This window comes from Gekko japonicus, unplaced genomic scaffold, assembly GCF_001447785.1.
Source record: "Gekko japonicus isolate JY-2015 unplaced genomic scaffold, Gekko_japonicus_V1.1 scaffold691, whole genome shotgun sequence".
Taxonomy (NCBI): domain Eukaryota; kingdom Metazoa; phylum Chordata; class Lepidosauria; order Squamata; family Gekkonidae; genus Gekko; species Gekko japonicus.
The window spans coordinates 218,386-245,667 of NW_015175990.1; the positions used below are offsets into that span (position 1 = coordinate 218,386).

Genomic DNA, 27,282 nt, shown 5'->3' on the forward strand with positions numbered 1-27,282 from the left:
TGAGATGGAAACAGGAGCATTCTGTTTTTTCCGGGTTTAGGATAAGCCGCCATTTATGGTAGTAGCCAAAATTTCAAGGTTCCTCAGTCCTTTCATTCAATTTGTGCCTTACTACAACTGCATATCATTGGCATAAGCAAACTTCCTGGATATCGTCTCGGGAGCATCAGAGATATATATGAAGGGAGGGGAGTACTGAGCCCTGGAGTAGACCGTCATTCAGTTTCTTCTGCTTGCTGATTGACTGACTTGGAATTACTTGGCAAGTTCTATCTCTCAGCATGTTATTTATGAGTCAAAATAACGTTCTGCAGGGGAAAACTTGTAAAAACTTGTACAGCAGAACATCCCTCCAGACTGTGTCATAAGCAGCAGTCAGATTGACAAAAGCTGCCGGTGTTTTAAGATGCTTCTGATACTCTGCCTGAATGACACTTGTTAAGCTGAGAACCTGTTCTTCACAACTACGACGGGGTCTAAATCCTGCTTGCTCTATAGGGACATGTTTGTTAATTCTGTCACTGATTTTGTTCAGAATTAGCCTCTTGAGGAGTTTATAACAGGAGCTCAGAAGGGAAATAGGTCTGTAACTTTGCACCAGATGTTTTGGTTTTCCAGGTTTCAGAATAGCAACTATCTTTGCTTTCTTTAATTCCCCTGGGAGTCTTCCTGTTCTCATGATTTCAGTGAGAAACCTTGCAAGCCATGTCTTAGTGAACGTGCCGCTGTTGATCAGTCAAAGCCTGGTGCCTTTCCACTCTTGATATTCTTCAGTGGCTTGGAAATCTCATCAGTACTGAAATCCCCTGGCACCTTGCAGGCTTCAGGGCAGATGCATTTCAAAATCTGGAGTTCTTCTTTTTATCCTGACTGTAAAATCTCGGTTCTTTGGAGCTCCGGATAGGGATACCAGTCAGGCAGCTACCTGGTTTGATGTTATTACTGGATCTCCTCAGAGCACAGGTGGGCTTGCACCTGTTTTTTTTAACAGGCTCCAGGCTTTCCTACTGGAATGTCTGAAACCCAAATTCCCAGTTGCTTTGTTGAGTTCATTGAGTTAATCCATCTGCTACTTCAGGGTGTTTGCTGCCGAGGAAATTTTGATACAGCCTGTAAGGTATCCTCCTCACTGTGGTAAAGGGGACCTATATGACTTCTATCGTCCCCTTACCTTTTACCTCAGGAGCCCAAACCATTTATAAAAGAATGGCACCGATAGTGTGGTTTTAAATAAAATAAGAAGTAAGATTTATTCTTTATAAAAAGGTAGGGAAATGGGAAAATGGTTTTCAAAGGTTTTATATGGTCTAAACAGTTGGCCACCAGCCAGTTCCCAATATGAACACTAATAACACTGTTGTAGGCTTCGTAAAAGTCAGGCAGGGATAATAAGAACAATAAACCGTATAAGATATTTCTTTACAATAGGCAGGCAGTTGTAATGTTACATATCATATACAATGTGATGTATAACTCAAGGCTCCCCAGTTGTGCTGGAGATCTGTCTGTCCCTAAGACTTTCCCCTGGATAATAGAACTCCAGTCCTTTCCTGTGTGTGTGTGTTGGTGTTTCTCTTTTAAACAGAGGTCTGCCCTTTTGACTCTGGCAAAACCTCTCCACAGAGTCTTATCTGTCCCTCTACTCTGTGAAACCCTGTCACTGTGCCATAGGCTGAGAGGTTTCCCTCAGAAGGAAGCCACCCAAAAGCCCCTTCTCAATAACTCTCTCCCAGAACCGAGCTCTTCCAACTGTCTCTCTCCCTTCCAACTGCCCCCCAACTGACTCCTCTTTTTCCCCTCCTGGATGCATTCCGTTGTCATGGAAGCGGCTCACCAATCAGAGAGAGCCTCTCCCACTGCCTACACTTAGACCGTTTTTCACCTTGTTCATCACACAGCCTCTTGCTGTGATCGCTCAAGCCTGGGATATATTCTTTCCCGTATCCTTGAGGAATGTGCCTTTTGGCTGTAGATATAACAGCTCCAACAAATTGGTGGTAGCTATTATGTGTTGGAGGGACCCATCCAAGACATCTTCTCTGAAACCTTTCCATTTCGCCCTCTTAAAGTTCCATCACGGCCCAGCAAAGTTAGGGATTGTAATCTGCCAGTTGGGCTGTGTGCGCATATTTATAACATGTGTGCTCACACAAACACAGACGGTACAAGGCATTTTTCAAGGGATGTTTGAGCCTTAGTCATGCTGTAAGTTCACATAGAGTAAGGAGTTACTAGCATGATTGTGCTACTATTCCATGGTAGAGGGGGTACAATCAGATAGGCATGTGCTGTTTCTCCTGCCGTGAGTTTTCAGCTTTAAAGCAGGAATGCTGCATACAAAAATGGGCATGAAAGGAACTACATACAATATAAGTTTCTTTCTTTCTTCTGAAACAAAGTATGTTTTTGAAATCTATTCCACAAAAACCAGTAGTATTTGGCGAGACAACTCAGTCAGCTAGTTACAGATTTCAGTTAATGCAGAATCAGAATTTATAATGCACCACAGTGCCTACAAAGAAATAATGGTTTTACTCCTCTGACATCTTAATAAAATGTGAAGTGGTGAGTAGTGACATGTCAGCTATTGCTCATTGGTCCCATTTTAAAATGTTGTTCTGAAAATATGCCAACTATATGTGATTCTGTTAGTCTTTTTTTCACTTCAGTGCCTATTTGAAGGGTCTCTGCTATGCACAGTACTGAATGTGTTCTAATATTTGGATGTGGAAAAAGGCTTTTAAAAATCTCTTAATACTTAATTTGATAAATGAAAGTAGGCTTTTGTTTGCTCAAGCTGAACTGGAAAATATTCATAAGATCCTTTATTTGCTCAAAGCCTAGGGCAGCCATCTTTTGCATGCCTATGAATGAAAAGGCCCTATTAAAAAGAAGTGGGTTTGTGTCTGAGTAAACACGGATAGGGTTGTGTTATAAAAATCTTAGTTGTTTTTGAATCAGTATAGAAGTCAAAGTTAGGAGTCATCATTGGTGTCTGTAGGTCACACAGTGACAGAAATCCTGAAGCTCTTCTGCAAACAAGACCAGTTTTGTGATTCCCAGGCTTTCCTCTTCAGTGTAGGATATGCAGAGCAGAATAAGTTTTTGGTCGAGCCAGATTAGTGCAACAGTACACAAGCAATTTTTTTCTTAAAACTTTGTAGGAGTTCCTCTAAATATGCTTCAGTTGGCTCTTATGGGGTCTGGTTTTTAAAAGATATGAACAAGTTCTACAGTCATCTTCAGTATGTAATACACCTGATATGCCTTCTCTGCATGAAGCAAGTGGGGGGATGCTACTTGAGGAATCTTGGGATTTCTGCGTTCAGTTGTAATGATAAAACACACTTAAAAGCCAAATGCAAATTGACTGTATTTAGAAGTCATGACAAATCTGTGTTCATGACAGGCAGTGACATTGCTTGTTTGCTGTGCTTGTGTACTCTCTCCCTATCTCCACCGCCCCCACCTTGTGCACGGAGTACAATTGAAATCTTCCTGGTTTGGGAATCCTTCAAAATACCATTTGCTGTGACACCTGAATACAGGTGCCTGGATCATTTGCAGCTTGTTTTCTCCCTCAAGCTGTGCCAGGAGGGAGGGAGGGAGGGAGGGGGTACTTAAGCATGGTGAGTAAGCCATGTTTATACTCATCAAGGCCAAAGAGAAACTTGTTGTATGTGACCTGTGGGTTAGAATCCTGGGTCAGCACCAACCGACAAACCATAGTTTGTTTAGGAATCCTGCCTTCAGACCTAACATTAAACCAGAGTTTAATGAAATAGTGGAATATAAACCACTATTGTTATGATATGTAAATACAGCCAAATACTCTTTTAGATGGGTTCCAGTTATCAAAAGAAGTGTGCTATTAGATTAGATCAAGTGTTGGGCTTAGAGTCAAATAACAGAGTGAAGGTGAACATAAAAGGGAATCTTCTAAAATAATATTTAACAAAACTGATCCTCAGAGGTACTGTGTCTGTCACTGAGGCACATATAGCTGTGTTATTTTATGCTCATTTGCCCAACACAGTTACAGTGGCCAGTCTTACTATGAAGCAGAGTTATTTATTTATTTATGTATTGGAATCATAAATCACTCAGACCCTGTATGCAGAGGGCTCTGGCCAATGTACAACAAAGTTAAAAACAATGTTAAAATTAATAACAACATTCAATTAATAGATGGCATCTGTAATTTTATTCATAAGCCCACTCGGTATTGTGTTGCTGTCTTGTGGCCAGGGCAAGGAGGGGGCTGAAGTGAAGATTTTGGTTGCTATCGTTTAACTTCTAGTAGTGCATCTTCTATGACAAAGGGCAGTGTTTGGATTTTCTGCATCGGTTGGTAAAATGTCTTGGAGTGATATGGTGGCTTGTGTGTTCCAGAAGGAAAAGTGGAGCCATTGTGATATAGTGGTCAGAAGGTTGCACTAGGGTCTGGGAGACTTGATTTCATATCCCTGTTCAGCCACAGCTGGGATTGGGATGACCTGGGGCCAATAATTCTCAGTCTTGACCTGTCTGATAGGGTTTAGGATATAGGTGTGAGTTCTGAACATTTGAGAAGCACTGGTGTAATGGTATATTTCTCATCATGTAACAGATGTTTCTGTGATGAGAACTGAAGATGAAGTTGAATTTAATTCACATTTTCATAGTTCATCAGTCATTAATATTCTGTTGGATAGCACTAGCAAGATACCTGTTTGACCAGAGAAACTGTTCTATTTCTGTGTCTTCAGTTAAATGCTTTTAAAAATTGTTCCTTTTTTCTCTCTCCTTGTATCTTGCAGAGAACATCTCTGCGCCTTTTGTTACTGTGGGGAACGAAGCTCATTAGGACAAGGAGAACTGAAACAATTCAGTCCAACACCAGGGTTTATCACTCCATGGAACAACCAGGCTTTAAAGAAGAGTGAAACTGGGGAAGGCAACGATAGCATTTCTGAGAGTACTCCAAGGCAGAACTCAGTCCCACTCAAATCAAGAGGACAAAAGAAGTAAGGCTTTCCATCCTTAACAGTATAAAACACTTTATTTAATGTTCTCCATCTTCTGTGCAAGTAAATGTTTAGTAGTATGCATTGTTTTAAAAAATGAAAGCCGTTCTAAATTGTTAGCATAGTCTTTCCCATTTGTCCAAGTAGGAGCCAAAAATCAAAGAACTACATTTCTTTCTTGTAAAATATGAATGTGTTTGTCAATAGGCAGTGTTGTAGAAGCAGTAAAAGAATCTAAAGAAAATCACAAAGAAGTACAACTAGAAATGCTAGTGGTAGCACTACACATTTGTCATTGTGGGCTGACTTGAGTGGTCAACTTCTATATGGGAAATCCCTTTGCAAGCCGCTGCTCAGATACGAGCTCGTTGGAATAACCTTGGAAAAGTTCTTGTCTCTCAGTTCAGTCTACATCACAAGTTAATTTAATATTACAACTTTGCCTTCCTTTGATTGAAGGAAATGATACAAATCTAATGAATAAAATATCTGCTGCTAGCCCAATCAGTTTTCTAGTTTTGTTCCTCTACAAAAACATGTTTTGAAACTTTAAGAAATAGCCTGTAATTTGCTGACTACAGCCTTCTGGGTTGTAATCCCATTTTGTAGCTACTAATAGTACTTTATTTATATACTGGTGTCTGCATCAATAGATTATTTATGAACTGTTTTAGAGAAAATAACATTTATACATAGTCCATACTGAATGAAAATGTTTATTATATTTATGGAAATGAAATATAAGTGCATCAGTTATCGAAAGCAGGGCGTTTCTTTTTGTTCAGCAAGGTTTAAAAAAACATTGTTATGATGTTGAATTTATTTTGCTTTTATCCTGGGCAGGCATCTTCTTAATGGGCTGTTTTGCTACCCTTTGGATTCTGTTGTGCTGGCTGATTAGTAGAGGGTTTTGTAGCCTATGGGAAAGTGCAAAAATAATTTAGCTTGGAACAGCTAACCAGCTCTGTCCCCTGAGGATGGTGATGTAATCATACCCAAGTGCCATGCTGGCTGGCATCCAAGGTTAGGTACTAAAGCGATTGTTGTGTTGGAGCTCTCTGATTGGTGGCTAGCCCTGGACCCCTGCCAGTAGAATGAAGCAGTAAAGTAGGAAATGAAACAATAACAAAGAGAAGCAGCCGTTTTAAATGGACTTAAGGTGGACCGTTTTAAGGAAAACCCGATCAAAAAAAGTATACATCCTTGAACTACAAGCAAAGGGAGGATATAAGTGTTTTAATAAATAAATTTGAATGACTATATCTTTTTATATTCTGATTATATCAATTGCAACTTAATCATTTTTAAATCATAAATGCTAATTTCTCTTATAAAATGTCAAATTATTATACTAGTCATTTTCAATTTGGCATGCATCTTTCTCAATAACTCTATAGGTTGGGCTTTCCTTATATACAAAATTTCTCCCATTTACACAAAATTATAACTAATATGAAACAAAGCAAATAGTTAATGTTTGTATTAAAAGCTTGGTTTTTTTTTAAGTCTTCCATGCTATCCCACAAGGCCTTGGTTATTTTTTCTATTATCTACTAATTTATTGTCATTATACTTTGTATAATATAACGTTGGCTTACAACATTCATAAAAAGCTGGGAGGAGGCTTCTTGAGGGTGGGGTTTTCTCCGCCAACCAGCTGGGCTGTGGCGGATTGGGCCACCCAAAATTGGGAGATCCTCTGGCTCCACCAGGGGAATGGCAACCCTAGCTGAGCACTTCATCTGCTGCCACACATTGGTGGCTTTCCTGATCTCTAGTCTTTTCTTAGCTGTCATTTTATGGTGCTTGGTCTCCAAGCCTGGGCTGTATTGGCTAAGAGTTTACAGGGTAGAAACAAATAGCTCTGATTCATTCAATAGAATAGGCTATTGAGGGAACTGCCTATTTATTTATTTATTTATTTATTTAATCTACTTCATTTATGTCCTACCTTTCGTCCCAGTGGGGACTCAGAATTTCTTACATTGTTCTCCTTGCCTACATTTTATTCTCATAACAACCCTGTGAAGTAGGTTACGCTGAGAATGTATGACTGGTTCAAGGTTACCCAGCAAGCTGGGGCGGGGGGCAGTTCCTTGCAGATTCCAAAAGTAGGGAACAGATACATTCTTAATATGACCCTATCCACCATATATTCCCAAGTGCAATGTTATTGTGGCTGCTTGTTTCTGTTTGAGACTAATAATTATGAGGAAACCCCCCACAAATTTCTCTCCTTAGATGGTGATTACTAAGAATAAAAATAAAGTTTATCATAAACATCTTCAGCTCTGGAGTAACATTCTTTGTTCCCATATATTCCATAGAGCTGCAGCTTTGGATAACAGAAGTCCTTGTGCCCAATTATTTTTCTTCTGTATAGACTCCCAGATCCTGTTCCCCTCTTGAAAACATATATAGTTTGTTGCAGCCCTAATTCTGTGGATAGGTGTTTGTTCAGAATAAATTAGAAGTAGAAGTTTATCTGAAATAAAATATGTGTTATAAATTGGAGTTGCCCTAGAATAAACCAGGCTTATTAGTTGGACAAAGGAGGTACTAACAATATAATCTAAAATATAGCCATGTCTTACTTAGCTAAATGTGTGTGTCAGCCACTCAAAATAAATAAATAAATAAAATGTTGTTTTGTTCATTTCCCCTCCCCAATATTTAAAAATAGCATACACTAGCTTGTAATGTAAATTATGGTAGTTGCAGTTATATAACCAACTCTTGTGTCTCATATGCAGAGAGAAGTCTCATCAGAGTATAACATCATGTACAAGTATAAGCACTCAAACTACTCCTGATGATCAAGTAGTCAGAATCTGGGATGAACTCAAAATGGTTGGCCTACCAGATGACATTGATGTCCAAGCCTTATTTGAGCCAACAGGTAAGGAACTAACTTCCAAGATGCTTATTGAAAAGAATGCCACCCCAGTCCAAACAGTTCATGATTTACTGCTTCAATAGTATGGGTGTTTATATAATTAAATATAGTTCTAGAAATGATAGTAAAATACAGCAGCAGTATTATAACCATATAAATATGGATGTTCTTTCATAATATCAGTATCAAAGATCAAACAATGAATTATTGCCCTAAGGCTATGTTGTAAGATCTGTCATTAATACTGTAGTATAAATTTTGAGTTTTTCTGACATAGGGTCCGGTCACACGGCCAGGAAAATGCGGGGGGGGGAGCGTGGCTGTTTGCCCCGGGGCAAAATAATGCACGGTTGCGTGATCAGACCTTCCGTGGAGGTCCCGTGGTTAGGGGGAGGTGCGGATCACACGGCAAAAAAGCAGGGCCACGGGGCAAAGACGTGGGGGCCGCGCGCCGAGGGAAGGCGAGGAGGGGGCTGCCAGAGACAGCCGGCCAAGCAGCACTGGGGAGAGGAGGGGCCAGTGGCCGACTGGGCGGTGCGGCGTCGCGTCAGGCACGGCTTTTTTCCCACCAGTGAGGCAGGCAGGGGGTGGGCAGTGGTTCTGCAAGGGCAACAGTCCGGGGAGCCGGCTGGTGGGGCGCGTGAAGAGGGCAAAGCAGCATGGCCCAGCCCCCTCCGCCCTGACCGCGCCTCCTTCTCCACTGGCTCCTCCAGCACCTGTCTTCGAGGCCACGGTGAGTGCCACCCTCCTGAGCTGTGCCCCCCCTTCTCCAAGCAGACTTCCTACTCTGCTGTCGCGCCCCCCCCCCTTCTGGGCTTTGTCTCAGCCGCTTTATCTTCTGCCTTTCCCCCTTTCCCCCTATCTATTTGTCTCTCGCCTCAAGCCGTGTGCTCTTTGTTGCTTTCTTCTGGCTGCTCTCCTCTTCTCTGCACAACTCAAGTCTTAGCGAGCTGCCAAGTTGTGTGGTTTTTTATTAAACTAAAGTTTGCGCATGCTCCGTTGGGTGCTCGTGCGCATCCGTGGAGACTTGGAAAAAAAACACCTTTTAGCTAGGGGACATGGGCGGGCGCTGGAACTACCTCCGGAAACGCGATCAGACGCTCGCCCTTGCCCCGCGGTTTCCGGAAACGAGCACCTCGGAGGTACTAGTTTTTTAAACCGCATCTTCGGAGGGAAGCCTTGGGTGAGCCACGGGAGCTCTACGTTTCCCAGATGTGGCGGTGAGATCGCACCCGGAAAATCCGCCTATCTTCCGTCTCTCTAGCGTGGCTAATGTTCCGTGTGACCGCAGCCTTAGTTCACCTGTAAATGTTTTATTTGATGTTTATGCATATGAAGATACATTATACTGTAGCAAACCATCTACTCCAGCTGATGTTGGGCAGAGGTCTTTCCTAGACCTGTTACCTGAGATACTTTAAAGTTTAAATGCCAGGGATTGGCCCTGGAACACTTGGATGCAAACACCTGAGCTTTAACCTCTCCCCAGTAATATGAGCAGTAACTTAGTTATATTTGTAAACCAAAAACATGTGGCTTCAAAATCCGCTCTTCTCTCTTAGCTTTGTAGAACTGAGTTACAGTTGTTTGCATATGGATATATATTCATTATAAAAATATTTGAAGATATTTGCATACTAATATTTGAAGCTCAGGATGTGTTAAAGCTAATGATTCATACTACGTCATAGTCACCTTTCCTCAGCTAAAATTACAATAAAATTATTGACATGGCTTATATATAATAGCAACTCATGGTTTTTTACTTCATGAAGGATGCTGGGAAAATTCTTGGGCTTGCATGTGATCAGTTAGAGATTTTTTTTTACCTTTTTTTTACCTGCTTTCTACCTGCACACAACTCAATGTTGCATACATAGTGTTTCCAATTGGTTTGCCATCCAGGCATTGTTTATATCCAAAGCTGCTTAGCTATCTCAAGCTTGCTGTTGTCAAATACCTTCTGAACTATACTCTGGTTTTCTGGCAAGCTGTATTCTGCTTTTACATCCCAGCCGATTTTCGTGAAAGCAGAAAAAGCTTATTAGCTGGCCGTGCATGAGGGGAGAATGAAGCATACAAACCCAGTAATTCTCCAGGCCTCCTCGCATACTGGCAAACTATGGTTTTCTGTAATGCATGAGTCATGCCGTAATGTACCATTAGGAGAGCATGTATCCTGAAAAAGTGCAATTCAGACCATTAGGCATTGATGAAATATTTCATTGGCCAGTATACAGCCTATGCCTTTGGCTTCCACATCTTAATAGGTTGGTTGTTGAGCTGCAATAAGGGGAAGGGATGGAACCTCTAATGAAAACAATGAGATATTCATCTACAGCCTTTAGAAAAACACTCAAGTAAAATAAATAATTGTGTTACAATCTTAATTAATTTATATGGCACATGCTTAGAGGCAGCTCATATGAAAACAGGCCAAGGAAACTTCCTCTAACTGCAGAGGTGAATCTCTCTTGGATCTTTGGTTTGTAAATAAATCTGTCTCTTCTCAGAATATACTCATAGAGAAAAAATGCTATTACTTCTCTACCAATTCTTGCTATAAGAGGCTGTTAGCCAAATGCAGAACATCTGTCAGTTATTGATTAGAAATGAAAGCATATGCTACAATGGGTTTTTTAGCCTGAAAGGTACCATAAGACTCTTCTTTTGTTTTTGGCTTGAAATTTTATCAGTGTCGCAAACACCGAGTGCCCGCCCCTGTTCTGCCTCTGCTGGCTCCTCCGCAGGGTCAGTCCTCAGGCCTCAGAATCTCAGCTGAAGTAGGGGAGGGGATTTACAGCACCCTCTTTCTCCACATTGGTCGTCATGCTTTCTTCCTCCTGTGGGAGTGACAGAAGCAGAGTCCCTTTCAATTTCCTCCTCCTTAGCCATACTCGAAGCTTTCCCTTTTATACCAGCACACACACACCCATTGGTTCCTTCCCCCATCAGTCAATCCCCCCCCCCCAGTTACTGGCTCCTCCTATCTCCCAGCCCCTCCTTGCTCTCCCTTGCAGCTTGGACAGGTCCTGGGAGTGAGTAGGAGCCGGTAATCCACAATCCCAGGGCAGGGCTGCCTGCTCTCCCCGATTCGCCTGCGCTTCCACATCCCACCTCCTGCCTTGTCATCTCTGCTCTGCCCTGCCCTCTCATACCCAGCCCCAGCATCTCGGAGTGGCCACACCCAGTTGCTGCATTCTTCTGCAGCATCTCCCCTGACCTGGCCTCAGCTCTCCCCGCCAGTCTCCCTGCTGCTGTTTTGCCTGGTAAGGAGGCAGGCCAGGTTATCACTGCCTTGGCCTTGGTCCCCGGGGTTTCTGGGTCCTGGGGTTGTTGTGGGTCCAACCCTATCTGCTCCATGCTCGATTAAAATGAATCTGACAATTTCTAAGCATCTGGTTCACATTTTCCACTTTGTTTTCTCTTTTTGAACCAGTAAGGCAAGCACTCTTAGGCAAAAATGCTTCCTCAGGAGAGGGGGTGGTTGCCCCTGCCTTGAAACAGGCAGTGTGTTCCCACTCCTAAAGAAATCTACTCTGGATCCAGCAGACTTGAATAACTATTGCCCAGTCTCAAATGTGCCATTCATGAGTAATGCGATTGAACAAGTGGTAGATGGACAACTCTAAGGATCTCTGAATGAAACAGATTGTTTGGATCCATTCCAGTCTGGTTTCAGGCTTGGCTATGAGGCTGAAACAGCCTTGGTCATCCTGGAACATCATGTGCACTGGGAGCTGGATGGGGGGAGTTTAGCCTTGTTGATTCTCCTGGACCTTTCACTGGCTTTTGATACTATTGGTCATGGTATCCTTATTGCAGGGTTAGGAATGGGAAGCACCATTCTGCAGTGATTTTGGTCCTACCTGGAAGATAGATTCAGAGGGTGGTGCGGGTGGACTGCTGCTCTGCTACTTCACCTCTGGCAAGAGTCCATCTTGTCATCCTGAGACTTTGCCTGGGTTGTCATCAATATGCAGATGATACTCAGCTCTTACCTCACACTCCCAATGGATCCCAGGGAGGCTGTGGGAACTGTGAACCTGGGGCCTGGAGGCAGTTTGGGGATGTACAAGGGCTAATAAGCTGGACAAAATGGAGGTACTACTGGTAGGAGGAAGGATGGACCCAGGATTTGAGGTGTCTCTTGTTCTGGATAGGTTTGCACTCCCCCTAAAGGAGCAAGTTCATAGCTGGGGGGGGGGGGCTGCTGGATCCAGGACTCCTGCTGGAAAAGCAAGTGGTGGCGCTGATCAGTAGTGCCTTTCAGCAGCTTTGGCTGGTGAGTCAGCTGCAGCCTTTCCTGGATAAAAAATATCTGGCCACAGCAGTGTATGCCCTTGAAATATCTAAATTAGACTACTGTAAACTGCTGTGCATGGAGCTGCCCTAGGAGAGTGTCCGGATGCTACAATTGGTCCAGAACAATGCAGCTTGAATTCTGGCTTGAGTGGATCATGGGGTCCATATTACTCCAATCTTGTTCCATCTGTGCACTTTCCAGTCTACTTCCAGACACAATTCATGGTGCTGGTATTGACTTTAAAGCTCTACGTGGCTTGGGGCCAGCACACCTTACGCACTGTCTCCTCCCATTTGAACCTGCCCAGCCATTACAGGCCCTACTTCAGGTGCCCTTGACATCTGAAACTAGATGAGCGGCAACCTGAGGAAGGGCATTCTTGGCTATGGGACCAAAATTATGGAATCTGCTCCCAGATTATTCCCTTCTACCATCGTCTCGCACCAGTGGGTGAAGACTTTTTTTGTTTTGTCTGGCGCGTCCCCTCGCAGATTCTCATTGACTCTTTCTCCCATTCGAGTCTTTATGCATTTTTTTTGTTTTGATATATTTATATGTGCTTTTAATCTTGTCTTAATACTTTTATTGTTCACTGCCTGAAACTGGGGAAAAAGGTGTCTTTAAAATGTTTAAAGTATGAATTAAAAAGTTTTAAAACTGACCCATTCATTTGCTCATCATTGCCTGTCAGGTCACTGCTGGGCTCATCACCGCTGTGCGGAGTGGTCACTGGGAGCATGCCAGACTGAAGAGTCGCTACCAGTGAATGTGGACAAAGCCGTTGTCTCAGGGAGCACAAAAGTGAGTTGGAACTAATTAAGTTACCGCATTTCAAATTGAATTCTTTGAATTCATCATACAAGTATAAAATGTCATGAATGCAAAAAAAAAATCACTACAGTAGTTACGACATGTGTATCTTCCTAATTCAAAATATGTTTTCCTCTGCATGAAGTATGTTCTGCAGATATTAATTTTGGCATTAGAACCACAAATGGGGGGAAAGGAGCATTTTATTTCTCCGAAGGAGACCTGTTCTGTGAACAAGAATTCTGATAATAGTTGGAAGTATCAGTTAACTAGGACTTGGTTTGCTTCTTGTGATGGTCTAAACGGCACATCATGTTCCCAAGAACTCTTTTGCCAGGTATTTTCCTTCTCATTTCTTAAAAGCACAAAGATGACAACTAAAATTAATAAGTTTATGAAGTCCTCAAGATACCTTTGAAAAGCAGTGTATAAATAATGCCACAAACTAATAAAAGGAAGATTGTATTGTAACACTTCGATGAAATACTTTATTTGTTATAGACAGGCTAAAGCGATTGTTCTTACTTATTTAGCAAATTTGTAGGCTACCTCTCCAGACCTGCTGGAGGTGGCTTACAACAAGAATACAAAACCAAGTAAACAAACAATAGAACATATCAATAAAGCAAACCAAGTCAATAAAAAATGTCGATGAAAACCAGCCAGGGCATAAAAGTGCATAAAAATGCAGTGTGAATCACAATGGTACTAATGTGACTAATAATTCTTGTCTTTTTTCGATAATTCCAGATGGGGAATTGTTAGTCTGTAGCCACAAAATAAAGTAAGACTGCAGTGGCACCTTAGAGACTAACAAAATTTATTCCAGCATGAGCTTTTCAACTCACTTAATCAAATGCAGGAATAAATTTTGTTGGTATTTAAGGTGCCACTGGGCTTTTGTCTCATTTTGTCTTTCGTTGAGAGTATTGAACCACAGACTTCCATTCCATATTACATACTGCTTTGGAAAGTCCTCTCCGTTTCAAATACAGTTTGGTATGGGGTGAAGGGGGTAAGATTGCCGTCCTCCAGGTGGCACCTGAAGATCTCCTGCTATTACAGTTGATTTCCAGCTAATCAAGATCAGTTCCCATGAAAAAAATGGCTGCTTTGGAGGGTGGACTCTATAGCATTAAAAATAATATATATGGAATCCACAGATTTTAAAGGGCATGAACATAACCTTTCATATAGGGGAATTTTATTAAACCGACCTAAGAGCACTTTTGAGGGCTATAGCATTATACCCTGCTGAGGTCCTGTCCTCCCCAAATTCTGCCCACCCCAGGATCCACCCCCAAAATCTCCAACCCAGAGCTGGCGATTGGTGGTGGTGGGGGGAGAATTGTGTTCAAGTCAACCAAACCAAAGTCTTGCTTGAATGTGCAGAACAGGCCCCTGGGCCCTTGCTGCAACATTTGCATTCAGCCATCGGCTTTCTTCTACTGCAGTATTTTTAAATTGAGAGCTAATTACTTCAGTGCTGTCTGCTTAAAAGTGTCTTACTATTTTTCAGGATTTGATATCAGTTTAACATATAAGATGTCCATTTGTCTTCATTGATTGTGAGATTGCAAGCTGTATGAGGATATTTTATTGATGTGTTTTACAAGTATGCTTAAACATGTTTTCAGCCCTGTAAGACATGTACTTCAACAAAGCTGCTTTTTAGAGTTGCCAGGCTCCTGGTCTGGGTGGGGGTTCCCCTGCTTTTGTGGGGCTTTTTCCACCACCGGCCAGCTGGCTGATGGGGGGAAACCTACTTGCAAATAGCCCCCAACACGACGTGATGACATCACCTGGAAGTGATGTCATTATGTGCTGACGTCAGAGGGACGACACTCTAGTTTTTAGGTGAAACTCTATGGTAAAATTGGGCTCAAATCATAGGGTTTTACCCAAAAACTAGAGCGCCCTCCCCCAACAGTGGTAATACAATGACATTACTTCCAGGTGACATCATTGCAGCGATCCCGGAACAGACCTGGGAGCCCCCCGTTGGAAGCCAGGTAAGGACCTGGCAACCCTACTACTTTTAGGTTAAAACAACAGCATGGCCCATGTATTTCTCCAAATCTCTGTCTAGATTCAGAATTTGAATATTCAGGGGCTGAAAACTATGGTTAGTTTTGGGAAGGTCGTCATACAGTATAATCATTATTTAATATTCAATGCCACAGGGCTGGCTGTTTTGACTGTTTGTCCTCTCTTCATCTTGCCTTTAGTAATTTATAAATAGTATGGTTTTATAATTCCATTTGGCAGGGAAGATTTTCCTCAGGTGACTTATTGATATTTTTTGGCTTTATCACTTAGCAAATCTGTGTTTGAGGACAAAATAGTTGCTTAAATTTGTGAAACTGAATGAAGACATGCTATTTAGTTAGAATATGTTTAGAGAATTTATGTTGTTTGAAGGAAATCTCTACCAGTGGAGCTTAAAAAGTATTTTGAAGAGACAGGAAATTTTCTCTGAACATATCCATAATATGAGAAAGGTGCAAAAAGGGGTGAAAATTCATTCCAGAGAGGACAGGGTCTTCCTACATGGTTTTATGGGTTATGGTTTTAACTTATTTTACATTGTAGCAAACCAAATAGTTGTGAACCATGAGCCCCACATAAGTGGGGAAGGGTGGCAAAAATTAATTTAATACATAAAAGTAAATAATACACAAGTCTGACCAGGGCCAGACAAATAAACAATCATGTTTTTGCTCAAGAATATTATGCAGTCCTATTGCAGTCACATTGTTTGCCATGAGAGACTCTTGCTGTATTTGGAAATTCAAGAACAACCTGAAGCCTTATATTTGTGATACTTATACACAATTAAAGCATAATAATTGTATCAGGGCCCCGTTCCAGTTAGACTATTAAAAAAACCAAAAAAAAAAAATTGAATAGGTTTTCATCATTCCCTCTCCACTCCAGGAGTATATTAATAGACATTTCCAACCATGAATGAAGCATACGTCATTTTTGAATGGTCTTGTTGTTCAGCTGTGCTTGAGAGTGAGATAAATGTATTTTAAGTACGTCTTCATTTGTGTCTCTTTCTCTTTGGTTGTATTTCTCAATCATGGTAGTATGTGACAGAATCCCAGAGCTGGCTTTTTACTATGAATCACTGTTGTGTTCAGTATTTAGTTTGTACTATAACATACATAAACTATAGTATTGGATCATTTTGATTATTTTAGATATGGGAAACAGGGGATATTAGGATATTTAATAGTCAGGATTGTTAAACTCTTGAGTGGTGTCCATTGGAGAACGTGCAGTAAGATGCAAATTTGATAAAAGTCCAGATGTTAGTGAAAGTACAGGATTGGATCTTATGAAAAGTGAGAGACTTGGCAGATCTTCTCTGCTTTCCCATTCCCCTAGCAACCCTGCTCCTCATCCCTCTTCACTGTTGTGCGGCAGAATATATTACTTTCAAGAAGTGCCTAGACTGTGAGGGCAAATTGCCCTCCATAGACAGACACCGTTAAGTGTCTTTTATTGTCTTGGTAAAAGTCCCAATTTTGATTTGCGTTGCCAGAAATTCTTGAAGCAGGCATATTTCAATCACTCTTTGTACCTTAGAGCTGTACTCACCGTGGGGGCTAAGTGCTTTGGATTCAGTGACTGAGACATCGACTTCAGGTCCACTTTCACAGTGAAATAGCCATCTAAACCAGTTTTTTCAAAGTCAGCCATTAAGATGACTACCAAGTGTTTGGCTGTGACTTCTACACAGCCAGTCTCAACTTTACCTGCAGACCTGTTGATCCCAACCAACTCAGATTTGAAGGAACGAGGTGATTCTCAGTTGTTTATGTATGAGAATACACTTAGTCTGCATTAGAACAGAGGTGGAAGAAAGCAGAAAGTCAAGCACCAATCACAGATCCTTGCTGTGCCCCCTTTTCCTGTTCCTATAACTCATTCCCCCTTGGAGTTACCCATGCTTTGGGATTTACTTGTTGGGGCATGCTCATTAGCTGTATTCTTACCCATTCACTTTAGGGGTTTGAACTCTTATCTGCAGTTTCTGTTTGGGCTGCTCCATGGCGAGCATCTTGAGGCATCTGTTGATGAAGGGATTTTTCCTAAGCCAGCCACTTATTGATTGTGTGACCAAGGGATCATGGGGAGAGTACTCTCTTGGTGCTGGGCAGCATTCAGCTGAACCCTAGGTGCTGTGGGATGTTGGTGGGGCTCAGTACTTTTCAGCACAGTTCTGTGCAGAAAATAAAATAAGTTGCCAAAAAGTTGTTCTTGCCACTCTCATTTGCTAATTAATAATAAAAATGTCCCATCACTTCGGGAGAAAAATAAATGAAAAGAGCCCATTCTCATCAACAAATTTCTCGCAATGGGAGTATGGGAATATTTATTTTTTACTGGTGTAACTTTTAATTGATATTAAGAGTGGCAGTCTAGACTGAGAAGGTTTAAGGATGCTAACTAGAGATTCCACTGCTCCCCTGACACACAAACACTTGTAAAGCTGTCTTAGACTGAGTATTGATCAATCGGTTCTCAATATTGTCTACTTGGATTGACATACAAAATATGTTCTCTGCCATTGGGAGAAGGTGCCTTAGGTCACATGCCTTGCACACAGAAGGTTCCAGGCTTGTCTCTGGTGTCTCCATTTAAAGGATCAAGTAGCAGATGATGTGAAACTTTCCAACCAGTGTTCTCTCTAAGCTGAGTTAGTGTGAGCTAGCTCACAGTTTTTTAGCCTCTGGCTCACACATTTTTGTCTTAGTTCAGGAAGGATGGCTCCAGAGCAAATTGATTTATGCAGTAGCCAAATCACTCACAACTTTAATGCCAGTAGCTCACAAAGTAGAATTTTTTCTCACAAGACTCCACAGCTTAGAGGGAGCATTGATTCCAACCCAAGATTCTAGGGACCCAGTGCCATCCAGAGTAGACAATAGGGAACTTCATAGACCAATAGCCTGATTCAGTATACTGTGACTTCATGTGGAAAGGATTTCTGGGGGGAGCTAGCAGGAGCTGGAGGGCATCCAGTTCAGGCTGACTCATCTCTAGGTGATAATGGGGAAACTGGTATGGGTAACCTAGATGGTAATGGGCTATAATTGACCTTGAGTGTGCCAGGAAATTGTAACTGGTAAGGAGTTCAGTGGGCCATGGGGGAAAGCGCATGCCGAGGGTGTTTAGAGAAGAAAACAGAGTTTAGGTACTGGAATCCTTGAAGCTAAAAGTGGAGTGCTTGGTACTAAATGAAAACATAGTGGGCATTTCAGAAACCTGGTCAGATGAGGAAAATCACTAGGTTTTGACTCTTCCTGGGTATAACCTATGTAGGGATGACCAAGAAGGACGTATTGAGGAAGAAGGGGTTTCATGTCATGAGTGCAGAGAGTCTGATAAACTAAAAACCTAAGAGAAATAGACTCCCCAGCAGAATTGCTATGGGGGTGAAGTAGCAGGCATGGAGGGTGACTTAATTTTGCTAATCACCCACATGACCAGAATGCTGAGGGTGATCTTGAAATAGAGAAGTTCCAAGTTCAATCTATGGCATCTTCAATTAAAGGAGGAACTAGTGAAGAAGGTCATGCAATACGACTTCAGCTACCCACACGTGTACGGTCTAAATGTGTGTTCAGGTCATGAGAATAAGATACCATAAATGATTGTGCCTTCACTGCCTTGGAACAGTTGGTCATGGAGCTGATTAGGGAACTTGATCATGAGTGGTGTTCAGGACATAGTATGAGTATACGTTGTTACATTGTTTGGGAAAAGTAATCCCAGTTCTATTAAGTTCGCCCCAAAGTCCAGCATAACCACACTTGTTTTCAGAAGAGGGAATTTCTATTTTAAAACATGAGGGGAAGATTACCTTGTGGAATTCACTGCTGTACAAAGTAGTGGTGGCCAGTAGTTCAGTTGGTTTTGAAAGGTTGTAATGTAAATTCATGAAGGATTAGATCCATCAGTGGCTCTTAATCATGATGACTGTATGGAACCTCCAGGATCCGAGGCTATAGTACTCTGAATGCTAGTGCTGGAGTCAATAAGAGGAGGAGGCTTGGGCCTCCGTGCCAGTTGTAGATCTTCCATGGGCATCTGGCTACTGACGGAAACAGGATGCTTGACCAGATGGATACTGGTCTGATCCAGCATGGTGGTTGTTATGTTCAGGTTATTAATCCTTTTTTAAACTCAAAAGATCAATTCATAGATCTCTTACAGTGATATTTGGTTTGACTGTAAGTCATACGCCAGTATACATTAACACAAGGCTAACCATAAAATAGGTCCTCTGTGGCTCGCCCATTGCTTCCCTTTGCTCTATGTCCAGTGCAACTGCTAATAAGGGAAAAGAAGGGATAGGGGTGTGTGTGTGTGTGTGTGGGTCATTCTATTGCCTAAGACTGCAACAGTTATCCTGATTGCTTTTCATTGTTGCACATGGAATATTCTTAGGTATTCCTGGTTTAATAGCATGCATGCAGATTTCATACTTCATAGGTGCTAATGGCAAAGGATCATTTCGTTCTAAGATCGCCTTTTGGTACTGTCAGCTCGAAAGAAAGAAAGGCTTTATTTCTAACCAAACTTTTTTCTTGCACTGAAATGCTGCTCTAGTTTTGGAGTACAGTGCCAAAAAAATGTCCTGTAGGAAATATTCTGTGTGAATGCATACTGGGCAGTGAAGCAGGAAAGTAGAGGCAGTCTTGTAAGAGTTTTCACTTGCTTTTCTTAACTTCAATTCTATGGAAAAAGGCCCATTTCTTGAACTCTACATTTTGTATGTCAGGGTACTAGAATGAAGGAAGAGAGGTTGTAGCTACAAAGGAATTTCAAAGAGGGTTTGATGCTGAATAAGATCAGAAGTACAACAGATGCTTGGAAGCCCAAATGCTTTGGAAAAAGACAGAATGGCAAGGGCATCCAGAGAGAAACTGACAGAGAAGCTGCAACAGTACAAATACAAAAAGCTTGAAAGGCCCATCGAAGATGCATAAAAGGAGCTGTGTTCCTCAAGGAATTTCCACTGTAGGCTTCTTTTATCCACCAGCACTTAGCAAAGTTGTTTTGTGAGAGTTCTAAATTAACATATTATCATTTGTTTTAAAAGAGTTTTTATTCCTTTTTGCATAATTGAGTAGGAAGCACTTAAAAATATAATGGATGCAGTAGAACTACTACTTTCTGGTAAACTTTTTTTGTAAGTCGGTGGAGGCCCTAGAGGTAGAATTAAGACGACTCTGCCTTAATAAGCGCCTAGTTTCATGGCCTACTTGTTTTCCTTTTGTGTTTCCAGTACAGGTGAGACTTTCAGATTACCAAGCCAATTTTACTGCAAGCCTAGGCCGTGTCCTGATGCTTTGATTAAAAAATTCACCACATTCAACTTATCTGGTTGAAAAGTGTTCTTATAATTTTATTTTATTTTACTTAACAGAATTTATGTTCCTGTGTATTATTGCAATAGGAATGGTTCTTGGGTTCCTTATTTAGTATGCTGCTATAGATACCATATTTACTCACAAATAAGATGGCCTGAATGTAAGACAACCCCTTAAATATGTTATACACATACGCACACACAAATTGTGCAAATATATTTGCCACTTCTTGTGGCATACCTATGAAAGACACTAGTCTTGCATTTTAGTAAATACTGTATTAGACCTGTTTATTGGCATGTGGCAAAATGGTATGAGACACATGACAGCTATAGCTTATAAATATTTGGAGGTTGTATCAAAGTGTGTTAAATCTACTGACCACAATTACATTTATTACTTGCAAATTGTATGTTCTTCAGGTAAGGGAAATATTGTCTTGAAGCTGATGGGACAATTTGTGTATATATTTCTGTAATTAATTCAATAGGATTTTAGCACACAGACACACAAATCAGTCTTAATATAACAAACTGTAAGGTAAACCTCTGTAAGTCTACATGACTCTATTTGATCATAAATATAGAAGAAGTAGATTGTTTGGGTAAGGTGCAGAAATTACATATATTTTCAGCTTCACAATGTAGGTTCTTCTAGGATTTTTGCTGAAAATATATCCACAAAAGGTTGTCAGGAAACAATGCAACATTGAAACCTTGAATGCCCTTTCAATAAAGTCAGGCAAGGTGGTGTAAATTCAGACCACAATAAAATGTCTTCATTGGACTGTACTTGGGGGTGTTGTGAAAAGGTCTGTTTCTTAAGTATAAACTTGTAGAGTAGAATGAATTTTTTTTCTTTACTTACTGATTTATAATCTTGAAATTATATTTGAGTAGGAATATGTGGTTGCAATATAATTTGTATTCTAGAAAGAAATATTAGATATTTGCACTAACAGATCCAATGACAAGTCTCCTGTGCCTACTTTTATTGTTCTATGACATATTTTGCTATCTTTAGAAAATGTTATTTTGTGTTATTGTGGACTGAATGAACAGCTGGAAGATCTGACTATTAAAGATAGCTATAAAACTAGCTGTGCATGAAGTGGTGTTGTATGCACAACATGCCCGTTCCCCTGTAATTACTTACAGTTACAAATAGTTTAACTGTAACAAAATCAGATGAAATATTGGGTAGCAAGTAGATATGTCACTTGTTATTCAACTTGTGAACCTTAAGGATGGGGTGGAAAGATTTAAGGTCACTATCCTATGTACCTCTGAAGCTACAAATAGGAGATTTGCAGTCATCTTAATACCTTTAATGAATAGCAAATTGTTGTTCTGTCACAGACTTAGAAAAATATCTATTTGCATCAAACCTATCTCTCCCATCTGTAATATATTGGACTACATTACGGGATTGCTACAAGAATTTGTGAGATAGTTATCATATTGAGTGCTTAAGTAGAACCCTTTTCTAAATATTGAAGAATAAGAGTTGGATTTATACCCCGCCCTTCAGTTGGAGTCTCAGAGCGGTTTACAGTCTCCTTCCGTTTATCTCCCCAAAACAGAGACACCCTGTGAGGTAGGTGGGGCTGAGAGAGCTCTGGGAAAACTGCTCTGAGAGAACTGTGACTGACCCAAGGTCACCCAGCTGACCTCATGCGGAGGAGTGGGGAATCAAACCCAGTTTTCCAGACTAGAGTCCACTGCTCTTAACTGCTACATCAAACTGGCTCTTATCCAGTGTTCCCTCTAAGTTGAGTGTGAGCTAGCTCATAGTTTTTTAGCCTCCAGCTCTCACATTTTTGTCTTAGCTCAGGGAGGATGGCTCCAAAGCAAACTAATTTATGCAGCAGCCAAATTGTTGGCTCACAACTTTAATGCCAGGAGCTCTCAAAGTAGAATTTTTGCTCATAAGACTCCACAGCTTAGAGGGAGCATTGTTCTGAGAGAATACCCTGTGCAACAAGACATTCCATTGTAGGGAACTGCAAAATTGTAAGCATAAATTATAAAATAAAATTAGTAAAAGCCTGCATGAGGAAACCGCTTGCAATTAAGTAGGGTGCATGCTCCCATCTGTATTGAGATACAAATTGGATTTAGATGGGATGCATGATGGCATCTAAACTGGCTGTAAGTATTAAAGAAAGTGTTGTATTAGTAAGGCACACATGAGAATCTGTACTTACGTGTCTCAGTGAATCCACACCTGTATGCGTGCACATTGTGTGGCTTGTCCACACACACTGACATCCAGTGCAGACCTACATGAGTGAAAAACAGACCTTTGGATCAGTTATTTTGCCCCACAGTATTTGTATCCAGTGTAGGTTTTGGTGTACCATGCCCATGAGCCACATTTGCTTCAGAGTTAAATGATTGTATTGTTCTTTATTAAGTATAAATGGGTTGATTATGGCAAGGGACCTATTTGGATTTGCAGAAAATAGTCAGAAGAAAACATTGTAGTAGACTGTGCATCTATCACATCAGATTGTGTCCTGGGTACTCTGAAAATGTTTGTTCACTGTCAGATCTGGACTATTATGATGGATGTCCCCTAGAAAAGGTCGGGCTTGGCAGTAGTGTTCACTCATCTGAAAAACAAAAAGGTCAAAGTACTCAGGAGGCAGGTGAGGTATAGCTAGAAACCAGGCACTGCATATCAGTATAAGGGGGTCATAATCACATTCTTTTAATTTTATTTGGATTTGTTATGTACATTAACATTGGCAGTTCATTTATTTTGTCTGCCACAAAAATGTCAACCTTATTAAGCATTGTGTGGTAATTTGGTATTCTGTCCACTTCATTTCACTTTTTTAATTGGAGACAATCAAGGTTGCAGTATTACTACCTCTTTTCAGTTATGGGTCCTAACATTAAATTGCTGACCGCTACTCAAGTCTCTGGAATCTGGCATTAAATGTCTAAAACAATTAAGCTGCAAGAGTCGGCATGTTGTATGCTGTGCATGTAGAAGGACCCACATTCAAAATCCACCATTTCCCCATGGAAGTATCTTGGGAGGTGTGATTGGGAAAGCTTGAAAGACTTCTGCCTGAGACAAGGGAGACTGGCTGCCAGACATAACAGGCGTACTGGGGTAGGTAGACCCATGGTCAGGCCCCAGTTAAGATCACTTCATATGGGGGTGATGCAGAGATTGTGAGAGTGACTGTGTTGTCTTTTTTTGTCTTGTGGTATTTCTAGGCTTGTGTTCAATCCTAGCTGGATTAAAGGGGTTGAGAGGAGGAGAGTATGAGGAAATTGGCAGGGAGGCATTCTACAAGAGACCACAGATCAAACACAAAATGGAGAGCCATTGAATTTAGTTGACATTCTTTTGCTTAGAGAGCCAGTATGGTGTAGTGCAGTGGTGGCGAACCTATGGCACGGGTGCCAGAGGTGGCACTCAGAGCCCTCTCTGTGAGCACGCGTGCCATCGCCCCAGCCAGGCCCAGACCATCATTAAAGTGTCGAATTCTCTGCCAAATAATTTTAAGTAAATGAAAGCATTTGGGATTGCTTTCCTTACTTTGTTTGGATCATCTTAAGTTAATGTATGGGTTGTTTTTTCTAAAGTAAAACCTCAGTATTCCGGTTAAATTGCCGTGTTGGCACTTTGCGATAAATAAGTGGGTTTGGGGTCGCAGTTTGGGCACTCGGTTTCTAAAAGGTTCACCATCACTGGTGTAGTGGTTAAGAGCAGCGGGCTCTAATCTGAGGAATGAGGTTTGATTCCCCACTCCTCCACATGACGCCTGCTGAGTGACCTTGAGCAAGTCACAGGGTGCGGTCACATGCGCGAAATAAAATGGGGGGGGCTATTTCCTCCAGAGGAATTTGACCTGCAGATGTGAGATCACACCTCCCTTTGAAGCTGCAGGCACAACCCGTCAATGTGTGGGTGGGGGGGGGGTTGGTGCCGTTTGTTTCCCATGTGCTTAAACGAGGAATCGATGAATCGTACCTCCACATTGAGGGCTTCCTATGGGGTTTACAATGATGTGCATACTGCAAAGGGGGGGGGGACAACAGCATGGAGTTGGGGTGGCCTGATCAGACCATTCCGACGGCTGGAGAGTGTGCATGCACACTTCTTCAGATACAGAGAACAGAATCTCTTCAATCATTACATATAGAGGGTGGGGAGTTGGTTGTCAGGAAGGACCAGATGCATAAGAACTGGGTCATTATAGCTGAGATTGGATTAAGGCAAGATTAGCATACAAATACAAACTTTAACATGTAGATGTGAAAATGACATTTGAGTCCAGTGGCACCTTCAAGACAAACAATGGTCAATACTGGGTTCAAGCCCTGAGTGTGTTAACAGCAACCCGAAGGAGAATTTAACAAGCCGGAAGTAGAAGGCAACAGAGGAAACCCCTCCTTGTCAGCGAGTAAAAGTGCCCAACACGCAAAGAAGCGCAAAGAAGCGGTTCTGACTGTATCCAGAAGAGATTTTTTTTTTATTAACAGAACTCAAGGGAACATTACTAATATACTAACAGAGAATCACATGAGACCGGACTAAGAAAAGAAGTTTGACAACACACAGAAGAAGCCCAAGAAGATTAATTGGACATTACTAACAGTTTAATTTACCAGTTTATATATCACTCAGCTTTCTCTTTCTCCCACTGTCTACCTTTCCCTTTTTTCTTTTAAGCGAAATACCTCCCCTTTTTAGGGGAGCTAATAAAATCTTTATAAAAAAAAAAAAATACTGGGTTCAAGCCAAAATCCTTAGATTCATTGAAACAGATTTCCTCAAATATAACATATAAGTGTGGGGGAAGTGGTTAGTTGCCAGGAAGAGCTAATAGAGTCAAGATGTTAATGTTTGTATTTGTATGCTAATCTTGCCTTAATCCAGTGGTTCTCAACCTTCCTAATGCAGTGACCCTTTAATACAGTTCCTCATGTTGTGGTAACCCCCAACCATAAAATTATTTTCGTTACTATCATAAGACCATTGAAAATTTGTGTTTTCTGATGGTCTTAGGCGACCCTTGTGAAAGGGTCATTCGACCCCCAAAGGGGTCGCCCCACAGGTTGAGAACCGCTGCCTTAATCCAATCTGAGCTATTATTACCCAGTTCTTATGCATCTTGACTCTTAACTGGTCCTTCCTGACAACCCCCTATATGTAATGGTTGAAGAGATTCTGTTCTCTGTATCTGAAGTAGTGTGCTTGTGCATGAAAGCTTATACTTTGAATTAAACTTTCTGGGTCTTAAAGGGGCCACTGGACTCTAACTTTGTTCTAGAGATGTAAAAATGCCTCCAAGTGGAAGTGGGGTTAAAGAAAGAATTTGTAGGATTCTGTTTGCTTTGTTTGTCAGTGTATAGAAGATCAGGAGGCAATGGGATGGGTCTTCCATTCAGTGGCACTGATGATGATATAATTAAGAACAATGGAAGCATTATAGATGTACTATCCAGTATCCTATAAACTCTTTAAAATTATCATGTCTATCAGTGGAATACTCTGTATTAAAAGAGAAATGATTATTAGTTTGGAATGCAAAGTTAACTGAATGCAAAATTAACAAACAGATGGTGAAGTGTTATTATGGTTTGTTTTACTCCTGGGTGAGGGGATCATGCATCGTTGTAAAAATGTCATTGCACTTCATAAACCAGGAAGGAAATGGATTTTGCAGTTGTGCACATCTGTTTTGGGAAATAGTGAAAGGGTTGGAAAATCAATGTTTTCGTATATTTATCAAAAGGGTATCATTTATTTAACAGTTATGGCTTATGCTAAGTATGGGCTTAATGTTCTGTGGAATTCAGTAGAAAAAGTTGGCAAATGGATATGGTTTTTCCCCAGCAAATACTAAAGATGGCCAAATAATTGAATTATATACAGAAAGTTCATATGGCAATTAAAGAATTTAAATATCTAGGTGAGGCTGTAAATATGAGGAAGGTATATAACCAATAGGTAACTTTCTTAAAATTACAAAGGTATATTATAGGGGAAACCTTGAATTGAACTGGCTGAGCCAAACTGAACTAGAACTAGAAAGTGGAACTGTACTTCCTAAGAGGCTGAATACCAGCAGTTCCTAGTTTAATAAGAACATAAGAGAAGCCAATATTGGATCAGGCCAATGGCCCATCCAGTCCAACACTGTCACACAGCGGCCAAAAATACCAGGTGCCATCAGGAGGTCCAGCAGTGGGGCCAAGACACTAGAAGCCCTCCCAATGTTGCCCCCACCCCCAAGCACCAAGCACCAAGAATACAGTGCATCAATTGCCCCAGCCTGTGATTTCCTATCTATACCTTGTGGCTAATAGCCACCGATGGACCTCTGCTCCATATGTTTATCCAATTCCCTTTTGAAGCTGTCCATGCTTGTAGCCACCACCACCCCCTGTGGCAGTGAATTCCATGTGTTAATCACTCTTTGGGTGAAGAAGTACTTTTATCTGTTCTAACCCGACCGCTCAGCAATTTCATGGAGTACCCACGAGTTCTTGTATTGTGAGAAAGGGAGAAAAGTACTTCTTTCTCGACCTGCTCTATCCCATGCATAATCTTATAAACCTCAATCATGTCACCCCTCAGCCGTCATTTCTCCAAGCTAAAGAGCCCTAAGCACTTTAACCTTTCCTCATAGGGAAAGTGTTCCAACCCTTTTATCATTCGAGTAGCCCTTTTCTGCTCTTTTTCCAATGCTGTAATATCCTTTTTGAGGTGTGGTGACCAGTACTGTACACAGTACTCAAAATGAGGACGTACCATCGATTTATACAGGGGCATTATGATACTGGCTGATTTGTTTTCAATTCCCTTCCTAATAATCCCCACCATAGCGTTGGCCTTTTTTATTGCAGTCAC

The 27,282-nt window shown here is 41.2% G+C and overlaps 1 protein-coding gene across 1 annotated transcript in view; it reads left to right on the top strand.

Annotated features, from left to right (window-relative positions):
- The window catches only part of LOC107123156 (histone-lysine N-methyltransferase 2C-like), an 82,603-nt gene that overhangs the window by 35,127 nt on the left and 20,194 nt on the right, over positions 1 to 27,282 (top strand). Inside the window, exons 4-6 of the mRNA XM_015426343.1 lie at positions 4,800 to 5,006; positions 7,760 to 7,905; positions 12,900 to 13,009. Coding sequence (XP_015281829.1) covers positions 4,800 to 5,006; positions 7,760 to 7,905; positions 12,900 to 13,009 — 463 coding nt within the window. The remainder of the gene's footprint in view (positions 1 to 4,799; positions 5,007 to 7,759; positions 7,906 to 12,899; positions 13,010 to 27,282) is intronic.